The sequence below is a fragment of the Zea mays genome, chromosome 4 (assembly GCF_902167145.1).
Source record: "Zea mays cultivar B73 chromosome 4, Zm-B73-REFERENCE-NAM-5.0, whole genome shotgun sequence".
NCBI classification, from domain to species: domain Eukaryota; kingdom Viridiplantae; phylum Streptophyta; class Magnoliopsida; order Poales; family Poaceae; genus Zea; species Zea mays.
Window position 1 is genome coordinate 150,897,642 of NC_050099.1, and position 13,474 is coordinate 150,911,115.

Below are 13,474 nucleotides of genomic sequence, written 5' to 3' on the forward strand. Positions count from 1 at the left end.
GTTTGAGGATTAGGCTAGCAGAGCAACCAAACACATAGTAGGATGCATACAAATAAGCCTAGGCTGCATTAGTGTGTGCGCGCCTAGCTTCTTAGATATAGTGAACCAAACATGTGCTAAACTATAGTCAATATATATGAGGAGTCTGGCTCTTCTGATGCAGCCAACCAAAGACATAGTAGGTGATTAGCATAGATACTTTATAAAGTGATTAGATTGGTTAGACCATTATTTTAATGCTTGCTTCAAGTTTAGGTCTAATGTTTAGTGAGGTTTGTATACCTCTTACTACTCGGGATTTGTACGCACCGTTGTTTTATTCGAAGAGGCTTATAATTTTATGAGATCACACCAACTATATTTTTGGTAATGTTATCACTATATACCAGAGGAAACGAGGCATGTCACAAAAAAATAGAAAAATAGGGATCATATTTATCCTTGCCTGTGAGTGACATCGAAAGTCCTATTGAACAAGAAAATACCGAGGGCGAAAACTTAACGCACCTCGTCCCTGATGAGAACAATTGGAGTATTTTCATTTAGCAAAACCAAGTTCCTTGGTCCATCAATCCTACTAATATAATTAACAAACTTGGAAGACCATACACAATTGTCAACCAATTAATCCAAATGGTATATGGAAAAATGGTGGAGCAGTTGGTGGCTACAAACGTTGCAACAAGACATTGGCGTAGAGTAGCCCACAAACTTGACTTGGACTGCCAGACGTACGTACACAGATGGGACGCACGCTCGGCGACGCCGACGATGGGAGCCATGAGCAGCTACTACTGCAGGTCGGAGACGACCTGCTGCATGTACTTGCAGCACCGCTGGTAGCTGACGAAGCCCATGAACCAGAACTCGAAGCCGTCGACGGTGGCCACCTGCACGTACTTGTGCTCCGGCGTCTCGGCGCTCTCGCTGGGGCGCACCCGCTTGATCCGCCTCAGGGGGACCGCCGCCTTGTACGGCACCCGCGCGAGGACGTCGCCCGCCGGGGAGGTGACGGCGAGCGAGCGGTCGCTGCGGAAGGCGATCCTGCGGGTGGAGACGAAGAGCATCCCGGCGATGGGCCCGCCGGTGGTGTAGAGGTAGCACTGGAGGGCCTTGACCAGCCGCTCGCCTTTCTCGGCCGAGAAGGCGCGCCGGAACGCGCGCTCCACGCCGCCGGCCTGCAGGATCCTCGCGCCCAGGCTGAGCTTCCCCCGCACCGTCTCCGACAGCTTGGGACCCAGTGTCACTGCACCGATCGAGGGACAACAACAGAACAGATCAGTTCCCGTCATTGTATGTATGTATTCGCTACCAAAGCTGTTGACTGCTGCTCAGTGCTCACCGTGGTCCCTGAAGCTCTGAGCTCGTCTTCCCAGCTTGTTCATCCAGTGGATCACGTGACCCTGCTTGTAGCCGAAGGAAGTGTACGGGCTCGGGTGCGTCAGCGAGACGGCAAGGCGATCTTCTCCATCCTTCTTAGCCGCCGCCGGCGGCCGGTCCCTCGTCGCGTCCTCGATGGCGTACGCCGTGGAGGTGACGGGGACGCCCATCACATGGCTGCCGCTCGACTTCGTCATGTCTCTATCTCTCCTTCTCTCGCGCTACCCAAGTGTCGTGCGGGGGATGGGAGAGAGAGAGAGCGAGCGAGCGAGCGTGCGATTGCGCCGAGGTTCGGTGGCTCGGGACGACGGCAGGGCAGGCGGTTTTATAAACCGCGGCCGGCCGGCAGAATCTGGGGCCGGCGAAAGGGAGGGGAGGGGACGGGGAGTGGATCCGGATCCGCGCGGAGTCAGCACTGCTGGCTCATCGGCGCAAGGAGGTCCTCCATGCTCGCGAGAAAAGGGCCATGCTTTACGTGGGGCTGTGTCATCCTATCCGCCGCTCCGAGCTTTCTTTCGATCGTGCGCGCGACCGGCCGGTCGGAATCACCGGGCAGAGGAGAGGAGGCTCGGCCAACCGTAGGATATTGCTTCTTTCTTTCCGCCGCACGAGGGCTTGCGTGGCGGGGACAGGTGTGGCTCGGCCGCTTTCGAAGCAGCAGCCCATGTGCTCGCACAATCGTGAGCCGGGTTACGGGAAAAGCGGGGTGGGGTGCCTCATGATCTAATCTAATCTAATATATGGAGATTAATTGTCTCTTTTTTTTCAGTGACGATCTCGTTTTTTTTTCAATTCTCTATATAAATCGTTACCATATTTTCTTAGGGAACTTAGAAACCTTACTTACGATCCAAAAGTCCAAACTACTACAGAGAGAGAGAGAAGGGCCAACAAATAGACAGCCTGACTTTTATCCCGTGGCTCATTGTAATGACACCACTAATTTAAGCCATGGAAAACATGCCCACACATGATCCGACTCATCGTAGTCATAGCAGAAGAAAACACTGTACTTTTTTTCTCCAAAAAATGTCAAAAGGTAAAAAGTGAGGGCTGGAGAAGAAAAAAAAACTCAACTAGGCTGCAGCCTGCAGAGAGGAGATCCACGGCAAGGCCCCACGCCCCCGTGGATGAGGATGATGCAGATCCATGGCGATCCAACGTGTAAAAAAATGCTCCCTTTTTTCCCCAGCGAAAACCCCTCTGTCCTCTGGGTTCTAGCTCGGTTTCCCTCCCGACCGAAGTCTCCGCTCGCCACTGGCGTAGCCAAGCCGCCGAGTCAGCGGTTCAACAACGAAGTACACTCTCGCCGGCGCCGTGTGAGTGACATGGAAAGCTCGGAGAGCTGACGAGCTGGATCCTTCCGGCGGTGCCGATCTCGTCAAATCTAAAGCCATGGAATTGTGTGCCAGCAGGTAGTGGAACCTACCGGTTCCTGTCGGGAGATACATCCACGGCGCAACGCTCGACAGTGCTGTCTCGTCAAACGAGAAGACTGAAGACTGTGCGCGAAATCCATTCCAGCAGGCCTTGCCTTGTCCAGCGGCCCTGCAGCTGCGGCTTTGGACCCGACCAGATCCCTAGCCCTGCAGCTCCCGGCTACGGCGACCTTTTCTGCTCCGGCGCGCCTCTTGCAGGCGATAGCTTCACGGCCAAGACAAACCAGCCGTGTTGCATTGCATGCATGGTCGGATCAAGTGGGTAAAAGGACCATGCATCAGCTAATTAAAGGAGGACCAGCCATCTGATCGGATCATCGGATAACTGTGAGAAGATTCTGAAAAGATGATCGCCCTGATCCGATCCGGGAGGGTCCAGAGCGGCGGGAAAGAGCACATGGATATGGTTCATCCAGATATGGAACGGAGATGACTGAAAGCAGGGACCAAGGATGGCAAAGGTAGCTGTGAAAGCCCAAGCGCGTATCGCTCGTTCCCTTGGCCTCCAAACAAGTGGAGTATACTCGCCATTGGGCGCTTCGATGCTAAGGTTTGCATGCTGGCGAGGATGCCATTCGACATTGCCGATTTGGATAGATTCCGGCCGTCAGGCACCCATGGTTACATTTTTTTATTTCTATTAGACGGCATTACGGGGAAAAAAACCTAAGTTACAGGAGCGACTTTATACCATGAGCACTGCTAGGATTAAAAAATAAGCTCGAGACTCGCGAATCCAGTGGCTCATGAGCCGAACAATTTTTTTGGACTCGTTAGTATAGCAAGCCGAATCAAACCGGCTCACGAGCTGTGCCAAATTAACCAGCTTGCATAATAACGATGGATATTAGATAATTATATAGATGGTTACCTTGTTCTTTAGTTTTTTTATGATGGATATATGACAATTTATAATTATTCATAATACTAAATGATAGTTCTATATTACACATTTATATAATATTAATTTATTATATAATACAACAATATTTATTAAGGTACGACTCACAAGTCGGTTTCTTCTATAGATCGCAGGGGCGGGACCCAATGGGTAGTCAGAGTTCTAGCTCAGTTGTTCACAAGTTTGCTCGAGATAAATACAGTTTGTTTGTGAAACCTGGTACCAAAATTGACAGTGTTATTGTGAAGGTGTCAGAAAAGGATCGAGCTGAATGCAAGACTAGATTAACTTATTCGATTAGATGTTTCAGGTTTCTTTTGCACCAAGGATTAGCCTTTCGTGGACATGATGCAACTGAAAAAAATTCTAGCAACTCAGTCTTGAAGAACTTTGAGATGACCACTATGCAATTCTAGCTGATGAATCTAGTGATGTATCACATAAGGAACAACTTGTTGTTTGATTACGAAATGTTGAAAAAATTGGGAGGGTTTGTGAGAGGTTTCTTGGATTAGTTCGTATTCCTGGTACCACTTCTTTGGAACTTAAAGCTGCAATTCAGTCTTTGCTTACTAGTCATCACTTGACTCTTAGTCAAATTTGTGGCCGAGAATATGATGGGGGCTAGTAACATGAAAGGAGAGGTTAAGGGGCTAAAAACATTGATCATGAAAGATTCTCCTTCAGCTTGTTATGTGCATTGTTTTGCACATCAGTTGCAATTAGTGCTTGTTTATGTTGCCAAGGGTGATGTTGGTTGTCAAACTTTTTTTGGTAATGAATATTATTGGAGTTTTCTACAAACGACATGATATGCTTCGAGATGTTAGAGCTCAAAAATTAAAGAAAGCACTTGATTTTGGTAAAATTGAAAGTTGGAGTGGGCTAAACCAAGAGATGAGATTGGCTAGGCCTAGCGACACTCGGTGGGGTTCTCACTATAAAACTATTTTGCATATCATTGACATGCATTCTACAATTGTGGAAGTACTTGTGACTCTTGGAAATGACCACACACAAAAGGATGATTGGCCCAACATACATGCTATGACATATATTATTGAGTCATTTGAGTTTGTTTTCAATGCACACTTGATGCTTATCATTTTTGGATACACAAATGATTTGTCTCAATCTTTGCAAAAGAGAGAACAAGATATTGTCAATACAATTGTAGAACAACTGAGGTCTGATGGGTGGGAAGGTTTCTTAGAAAAGGTTACATCATTTTGCATCAAACATTCCATTGATGTTCCTCCTATGGATGGTAAATATGAACCTCAAGGAAGATCTCATCGATTTACCCGAGCAAACAATTCTTGATCACTATAGAAGTATACATTGGTGTCATTGATAGAATTCATCAAGAACTTGAGAATCGGTTTGGTGAGGTTAGTATGGAGTTTCTTTGTTGTATGTCGGCACTTAATACTTCTAATGCATTTGCCTCTTTTGATGCTCAAAAAATAATCAAGCTTGCCACTTTTTATCCCAAAGACTTTGAAAGTGTTGATTTCATAAGACTTGAGCTCCAACTTTAGAATTACATTGATGATGTGAGAGGGGATGATATATTTGAAGGCTTGAATAACCTTAATGAGCTATCAATTAAGATGGTTGAGACAAATAAACATGATATATATATGGTCTGGTGTTCATGCTTCTTAAATTGGTATTGATCCTACTGGTGGCAACAACAAGTGTGGAAAGAGTATTCTCTGCAATGACCCTTGTGAAGAATCATTTGAGGAATCATATGAGTGAGAATTTATTGAATGATTGTTTGGTTACTTTTATTGAGCGTGATATTTTCTCCAATGTGAGTGAAGATGACATAATTCACCTCTTCATGGCCATGAAGATGCATAAATCAAATGCCTTGGAGGCTTAGTAGGTTAGTATTTTAATCTTACGTTTATGTAGGAGCTTATCTACTTTGAATGTTTTCTAAGCTATGCAACTTGCTATCAAATTTGATGAATTGAATGCATTATGAGACATTTTGGTTATTTTCTGTGCAATGTATTGAATTGATAAAAATTATATAAGTGTGGTTTTGAATTTTATATGGTACTACATGTCAAATATTTTTATCCTCTACTACCCTAGTTTTCAAATACTAGGTTCGCCACTCATAACTCGTCAAGACGAGTCGAGTGGATGAGCCGAGCTAAGCTCGGTTGGCTAATGAGCCGCACGGAGCCAACCTCAGCTTGGCTCGGCTCGGCTCGTTTCTAGCTCTAAGCATAGTGACATCAGCTAGAGTCAAAAGATGGCCTAAACACGAAAGGAAGCCCATAAGAACTCTAGGGATGACAACGGATCGGGTTCAAGTCGGATAGTTTATACCCATCCGCCACCATATCAGTGAGGATTACTCATGCCCACTTGTGACTATACCCGCAAGTAAAATTTTATACTTGTGCTTGTGCCCATACCCATTGGGTATCAGGTACTCATCGGATATAACATTATAAAATACATTCAGTTACAAATACAAAATCATCGTTGCCCTCGCGGGCGAGTTTGACCTTAGCGATGGGTACCTCTTGACAGATGAAGCAACTTTCATGAGCGATGACGTGCACCCCTTCTCCCTAGCTAGGACTGACACCATCTTGCATGGCTCCTACCTTGTGCCTCACTCGTCGGTCACGGAGCTCCCTGCGTTCTGGATGATGTCTGCATGCCCCGATGACCTACTAATCCTCTGGCTCTGACTTGAGCTCCCACTGCTAGTCCCGATGGATTAAGGTGGCTTTTGGTTAGGGCTGGCAATCGGAGGCTGATGGTTTGCTGCCTTGCTAGAGGGCTAGCGAGTTGTTTGTGGTCGTGTGGTGAGGGGAGCTGGGGAGCCAAGGAGGAGATTGGGGATCGACGGTCGATCTATACTTGGGGTTCACGGCCTCGCGGGTGGCTCTTGGCAGCTGGGGGTGCGAGTGGCCAAGTGGGGCTAGGGCTAATTGGTTAGTTAACACTGATGAGCCATTGGGTTGGCTCCTAGTGGGCTAAAAATACACATTGAACATTTTCGGATATTCAACAGGGGACAATGAGAGATACATCACATATTCAACCCATTTTTTACAAATAATGTGTGGGTGAGACCCATGAGTCAAATTTCGTGGCCAAACCCGATGGGTCGGATACCCGAGGGATACCCAAACCCGCGAGTAAAATTGGCATCCTAGGTTGAACGCATACAAATTGAATCAAGAACACCCTATTTGGCCATTGAAAAAACAACGAAACAACCACACACAAGGGAAGTAAAGTTGGAAGGTCCTTCTACTGTGCTCCTTCTAGACGTTCCTGAAAGGGAAATAGGCCCTAAAACTATTTCTACACTTGTTTTGGTGATTTACAACCATCACAACCATTCAAGCTAACTTGTTTGTTAAGTACATGAACACAATGTAACATCCCAAAATCCCAACCCAGGTTTGAAACCCTAACCCCCCTAATCCCCCCCTTTGGTTTTATTCTTCTCCCTAACCCTACCCCTAGGTCACCCAATCATTTGCATTTACTTAAACTGATTTGAAGCACCTCACATAGACCACATTTATCACCAAGTTCATTTAGAGAATTTTTGTTAAGAGAAAAAGAAACAAAATGACACAAAAGTAGAAAAGAAAAAGGAAATAATTAGAAAAAGAAAAGAATAAGGAAATCCCTCTCCCCTCTCGCGGCTGGGCCGACTTCCAGCCCAGCTCGCGCACGCCCGCCTCCCTCCCCTCTCTTTCCGGCCCAGGCGGCCCAAACCGCGCGCCACTCCTGCCTGCTGACAGCCCGACCCCGCCCGTCAGCGCCCCGCCCCTCTCTCGCGCGCGCGGACCTCTCTCACTGGCAGACCGGCCCCACCGGTCAGCCGCTTCGTCATCCTCCCCGCATACGACGCCCCGCCGTCCCTTCATCGCCGTCCTTCACCGCCGTCTCTTCATCGCCGTCTCCTCGCCGCACAGGGAAGTTTGGCACCGCTCCGTCCCCCTCCCCTTGACCAGCGTCCTCGCCAGTACTGCCCCGCCGTAGCGTCCCCTCGGCGGCGCTGTGCGCCATTAATGGCGGCACCGGGAAGCTCGCCGGAGTCAGGGAGCTCCACCGCTCCCCTCGCCCCCGCGCGCCTATAAAAAGCTCGCCCCGAGCCCCTTCTTCCTCGCACCAGCCTCGACCACCACCCTCCTCCCCTCGACCGAGCCCAAGCCGCGAAGCGCCGCCGTCTTCCCCCTCCCCGGTGAGTCCCTCCCCCTCTTTTCTCTCCCTCTCGGTTAGCCCAGCAAGCAATTGAGTTAGCCTAGCAGCTTCCTCACCTTGCCGCGAACACAATACACCCCTCCCCCACCTCGGCGGCTCGCCCAGAGCTCACCGGCGGCAACCCCGCCGCGAAGCTCCGCCACCTCCCCGCGGGCAGCCCCCTCCCGACCTCCTCTGACCAAATTAAGCCCACCTCTAGGTCCGCCATCCCCTCCCCGTGCTAAGACACCTGCGCATTGTCCTAGAACCGGGCCACCGACGGCGAACCGCCGCCGAGCTCACCGGCGGCCGGTCCTCCCCCGCGGACGGCCGGTTCACCCCCCCCCCCCCCCCCCCCCCCCCCCGTCAACCGTAACGCCGTTCCTTCTCTCCCCCCCCCCTCTCGCTGGCAAGCGGGCCCTGCGCAACGCCGTCACCCCCCTCCCACGGCCGCGCCGTTCCCCCGCTCGTGGGCCGCCGCTGGGCCGAAAGCGCCTCCGCGCGCGCGCTCGCGCCCGGGGTGGGCCAGAATTCTTGCCCCCAGCCCAGATAAGGGGAAATCCCTTCTCCTTTTCTTTTCCACCCCTTTTTCCCATTTAATTAGTATTCTTCAATATTTTATGCACCAAAAATTATCCAAAGAATTTCTAAAGATCTCATACAACATTGATATTAGAAAATGACACACTATAATTTGTAAATCCCTGTTGATGTATTGTTTTATTGCCTGTTTTCCTAGAAGAAGCGGGGATCGTTGATCCGGAACCCGTAGCCCCGGAAGAGGGACCAGAGCCCGAACTTCCGGAAGTAGGACTTCTGTGCCAGGAAAGCTTCGACGAAGGCAAGTCCATCCTTCCCTTGATGCATAAATTACCTATTCTCTCTACTACTGCCTAGGCCGGGAATCACGGGGAACTATTGCATTGTGAGTGAGAGATGGCCCGCATTATCATATACTTTCTGGGTACGTAATGTGGTTTGGAAAGAAGGGCAAAGTGTTTCCCCTAATAAAGTCTCTTCTTGAAAAGTTTTGCGATGAAGGGTGCTCACCCTTATCACCCTGGGAGTGGGATGATCAGGGACTCCCTGGTTTAGGGGAGGGCCTAAGGTGTTGGCTCAGCTGGTTTAGGCGTGAGCAGAAGGATTGTCCCCTCATATAAGGACCGGTTTGTCATTTTCACTACCTGTACTCCTTTGTCGTACAACCACTCGAGACTGTGTGGGCAGTCACTCAATCCGAACTCGTGTGGTCCGACCCCAGGGTTAAGAAGGCTGGGGAGCACCGGGAGGATAAGGAGGGGGAAAGTTTTGTCCAGTTTGGGCATGGTGGTGGCCTGACTCCTTCCGGATAACCGTTAAGGTTAGGATGCACGAGTAAGGAAAGAGATCCGGCATTCGGGTCTCGCGACGGTGAGATCGCAGAAACCGGGCTAGTGGGTAAAGTGTACCCCTCTGCGCAGAGTTGAAATCTATTCGAATAGTCCGTGTCCACTGGTATGGATGGGTCTGGTATGGTATGGCAATTAGAACTTTTTCTCTAAATTTCTTAACAAGGGAAAAGGTGTGTTTAAAAGGGTTTTGAAGAAGAAACAAAGCCACTGGAGCGGGAAGCTCAGTGGTGGTTGAGTTTTTGGTTACTTATTGTATCATGGGAAAACCTTCAAGCAACTGCCTCTCCCTAAGATAATGATGAGTGACTACAACTCCACCAAATTGAGCATGTACATCATAGGTCTCTTTCTCTCTACGGGAGCGGGGTGGGCTTGCGGAATACCTAGTGTATTCACCCAGATTTATTTATGTTTTTCAGCAGCCGAGGACTTCTTTTCTGCTATGCTTGATTAAAGGGGGCTGTGTCTGCACCCAGTTCTGCCTGTGGCTTGGGCTAGTGTATTTTCCTACTGCGCTTCTCTATTTGGCTCTCTCTCTCGAGCTTGTACCCTGGTATTGTAATAAATTTATCTAAACTCTGTACTATTTGAAGTAAGGAATGTGTTTACTAGCCTCCTGGGACTAGTAATTGTATCACATTTGAGTCTCAAAGGATCGGGACGCTTCAGGTGGTATCAGAACCCATAGGACTGGCCGTAGGTCGCAGCCCTGACCCTAAAACTTACTCTAAGAAGAAAATACCTCTTACCTCAAGAAAAGTTTTCTCTCCCCCGATTTTAACAAGACCCTTCTTTTCCTATTCCAGATGGAAGCCTCTCTGGCCATTAAGTCATCCTACTGCTTGGAAGTGGAAGGGTTCCCACGCCTCTTGCGAAGCTGTGCGCTCCGCATGGGAATCCGTAAGAAGCCGGAATACGTCTGGACGGAACATCTCGAGGGCGGAATGGTAAGATGCTCTATGGCAGTCTACCTGGGGGAGAGCCAAAGCTATCCCAACCAACGTTCCTTCCAAGTCACTTTTACCGGAGCCCATTTCCTAGATGCTTGCCAAAATGTCGCCCGAAAAGCCCTCCGACAGCTTTGTCAGAACTACAACAAAGTAATCATTGAAACCCCCCTTCGCTACTTTCCACCCAGCAACAAGAATACCCCCACCTGGAGGAAAAGACTTCAGGCCCTATCAGGAGGAGATCCTATTGAGAATGATCCCACCATTGTCTACATGGCAGGATACCTTCATACCCTTGATAACCAATATGATGACCTCGCCCTCCACTGCACCTCCCTAACCTCCCAGGTGGAAAGCCTGGAGCAGAAAGTCAGGGAACTTTCAGAAGAAAAAGCGTCCCTTCAAGAGAGCCTCTCGCTAGCTGAAGGCGAAGAGGCCAATACCCGTGAAGCTTACCGCACCCTCAAATTGGACTACGACAAGGTACTGAAGAAGCTCGCCCCCGCAAGAAAAACCCGCAAGAAGACCAAAAGCCAAGGATGTCAGACTGAGCAGCAGGAAGAGAACCCTCCCAGGAACCAGTCCGACCCCGAGGACATGTCCCTGGCCAGTCTTGATGACCTTCTCTTGGAATTTGGTGACACCTTAGAGAAAGAGTTCGGGGGTACCCTAGGTAGCACTCGTGTGTAATAAGCTTGTGGTAGTAGTATGCTATGTAATGTAATGGCTTGATGTAATGAATAAAATAACTAGTTAAAAAAAATGGCATGTGCATAATAGTGACTCTCTTCCCATGGCAGATGGCTTCGGATAGAACCACGCCTACCGCCTCCGGGATTGGGGCAAGACTTCCCCTAGGAGCTGAGGGAGAGGCTGGCGGAGAAGGGGGTGAGACCCACCTCCCCGCACCTCCAGAACTACCACTAGACCTAGCCCAAATTCTGGCCAATCAAACCAGACTCATTGAAGTCCTCACTCGAAGTCTGGAGAACCAGCGCCCAGGCGGTGGAAGGCCCCAGGACAGGATGGGGGAATTCCTGAGACTGAAGCCGCCCACGTTCGCGGGGTCCAGCAATCCCCTCGATGCAGATGACTGGCTTCGCACAATCAAGAGGAAGTTGGACGCCATCGCTTGTCCTGAGAATCAACGTATTCAGCTGGCAGCTCATCAACTTTCAGGAATGGCTTTAGCATGGTGGGATACTTTCAGTGAAGCCATCAGAGACGCTACATGGGCAGAATTTGAAGCAGCCTTCCGTGAGCACCACGTACCCCAGGGGATAGTTCAACTCAAGGAGGATGAGTTCCGGGAGCTAACCCAAGGCGGAAGAACAGTCAGTGAATATGTGCACAAGTTCACAGAGTTGGCCCGCTACGCGCCCGAGGATGTCAGCACCGAGGCCAGAAAGATGGCTCGTTTTCTGAGAGGGTTAAGACCCGAGCTTAAGACCATCCTCGCCAGCCAGGACTTCCACAGCTTCTCTCACCTTTCCAACAAAGCTATTCAAGTGGAGAGAGCAAAAGAGGAAGAAAAAGGGCACATCAAGAGAAAGTTCCAGGTCCTCCGAGCACAACAGCAAGAACGTCACCAGAGAGCTCGACCCTTTGGGCTCCCACCCAGGGGTCCAAGCTTTCATAAACAATCTGGGCCCTCTCCATCACGCTTCAGTCAGCAGAGTCAGAGCTCCCATCAGGCACCTTCCGTTGCAAGCAACCAGCCGCCAGCAAACGCCTGTTGGCACTGCGGGGACCCCAGTCATTTCAAAAACAACTGCCCCCAGTTGAAGGCACCAGGGCCAACCTACTCCAACTCGGTGAATGGCCCCAAGGTTCCATCAGCACCCACCCCCAAGGCGCTCCCCTCCAACAGCCAGCAGAGCAGGACTCAGTACCAGGGCAGGGCCCGGGTCAACCACGTCGACGCTCAGGAAGCCCAGCAAGCCCCGGGTGTAGTGCTCGGTGAGTTCCTAGTTGAATTTACTCCCGCTTCTGTGCTTTTTGATTCAGAGGCATCCCATTCATTTATAGCCGCTAAGTTTGTGGAAAAGCATGGCATACCCTCTACACCTCTAGCTATCCCCTTGGTCACCCGAACCCCAGGATCAGACCTCCTGTGCAAACTCAGGTGTTCCCAAGTCAGAATTCTTTTAAGTGGGGTAGTGTTCCTGGCAGACTTAACCATCTTGCCATCCCAAGGAATTGATGTAATTCTAGGAATGGATTGGCTAGCTAGGCACAAGGGTGTTATCAGCTGCGCAAGCAAGACTATTCTTCTCATAGATCACCAAGGAAAGGCAGTTTCCTGTCAAGCCCAACCGCCCGCAAATGACCCAATGATATTTAATCTGGCAGTAGAAAGCATGTCTGTAATCAAGGAATTTGAAGATGTATTCCCAGAAGAGTTACCCGGAATGCCACCAGAAAGAGAAGTAGAGTTCTATATAGATCTCATTCCCGGCACCGCACCCATCGCAAAGAGACCATACCGCATGGCCCCCACTGAGTTGGCAGAATTGAAGCTTCAGATTTCAGAACTACAACAGAAAGGGTACATCCGTCCCAGTTCGTCTCCCTAGGGAGCACCCGTTCTTTTCGTTACCAAAAAGGATGGGAGTATGAGGATGTGTATTGATTATCGGTCCTTGAACGAGGTTACAATCAAGAATAAGTACCCTCTTCCCCGGATCGATGACCTATTCGACCAACTGCAAGGAGCCAAGTACTTCTCCAAGATAGACCTCAGGTCAGGATATCACCAACTCAGGATTAAGGAAGCAGACATTCAGAAAACTGCATTCGTCACCAGATACGGGCAATATGAATTCACAGTAATGCCTTTTGGACTTACCAACGCACCCGCCTTTTTCATGAACCTCATGAATAAGGTATTTATGGAAGAATTGGATAAGTTTGTCGTGGTTTTTATCGACGACATCCTCATCTATTCCAAGAGTCGCAAGGACCACGAGCAGCACCTTCGAACCGTCCTCGGAAGACTCAGAGCACATCAACTTTATGCTAAGCTCAGCAAATGTGAGTTCTGGTTAGAAAAGATAGCCTTCCTAGGGCACATCTTGACTGCTGAAGGGATAGAAGTGGACCCATCTAAGGTGGAAGCTGTTTCAAATTGGAAGCAACCATCCAACGTCAGTGAAGTTCGAAGCTTTCTGGGAATGGCAG

The 13,474-nt window shown here is 49.5% G+C and overlaps 1 protein-coding gene across 1 annotated transcript; it reads right to left on the reverse strand.

Moving 5' to 3' along the window:
• Positions 1-411: 411 nt before the first annotated feature.
• On the reverse strand, positions 412-1,929 carry LOC103653827 (GEM-like protein 4). The gene is made up of 2 exons (XM_008680633.4): positions 1,343-1,929; positions 412-1,246 (listed from the first exon to the last, which is right to left on the reverse strand). Exons 1-2 carry the CDS (start codon positions 1,575-1,577, stop codon positions 792-794), a joined length of 690 nt encoding a protein of 229 aa, XP_008678855.1. The 5' UTR covers positions 1,578-1,929; the 3' UTR covers positions 412-791.
• Positions 1,930-13,474: the final 11,545 nt, after the last annotated feature.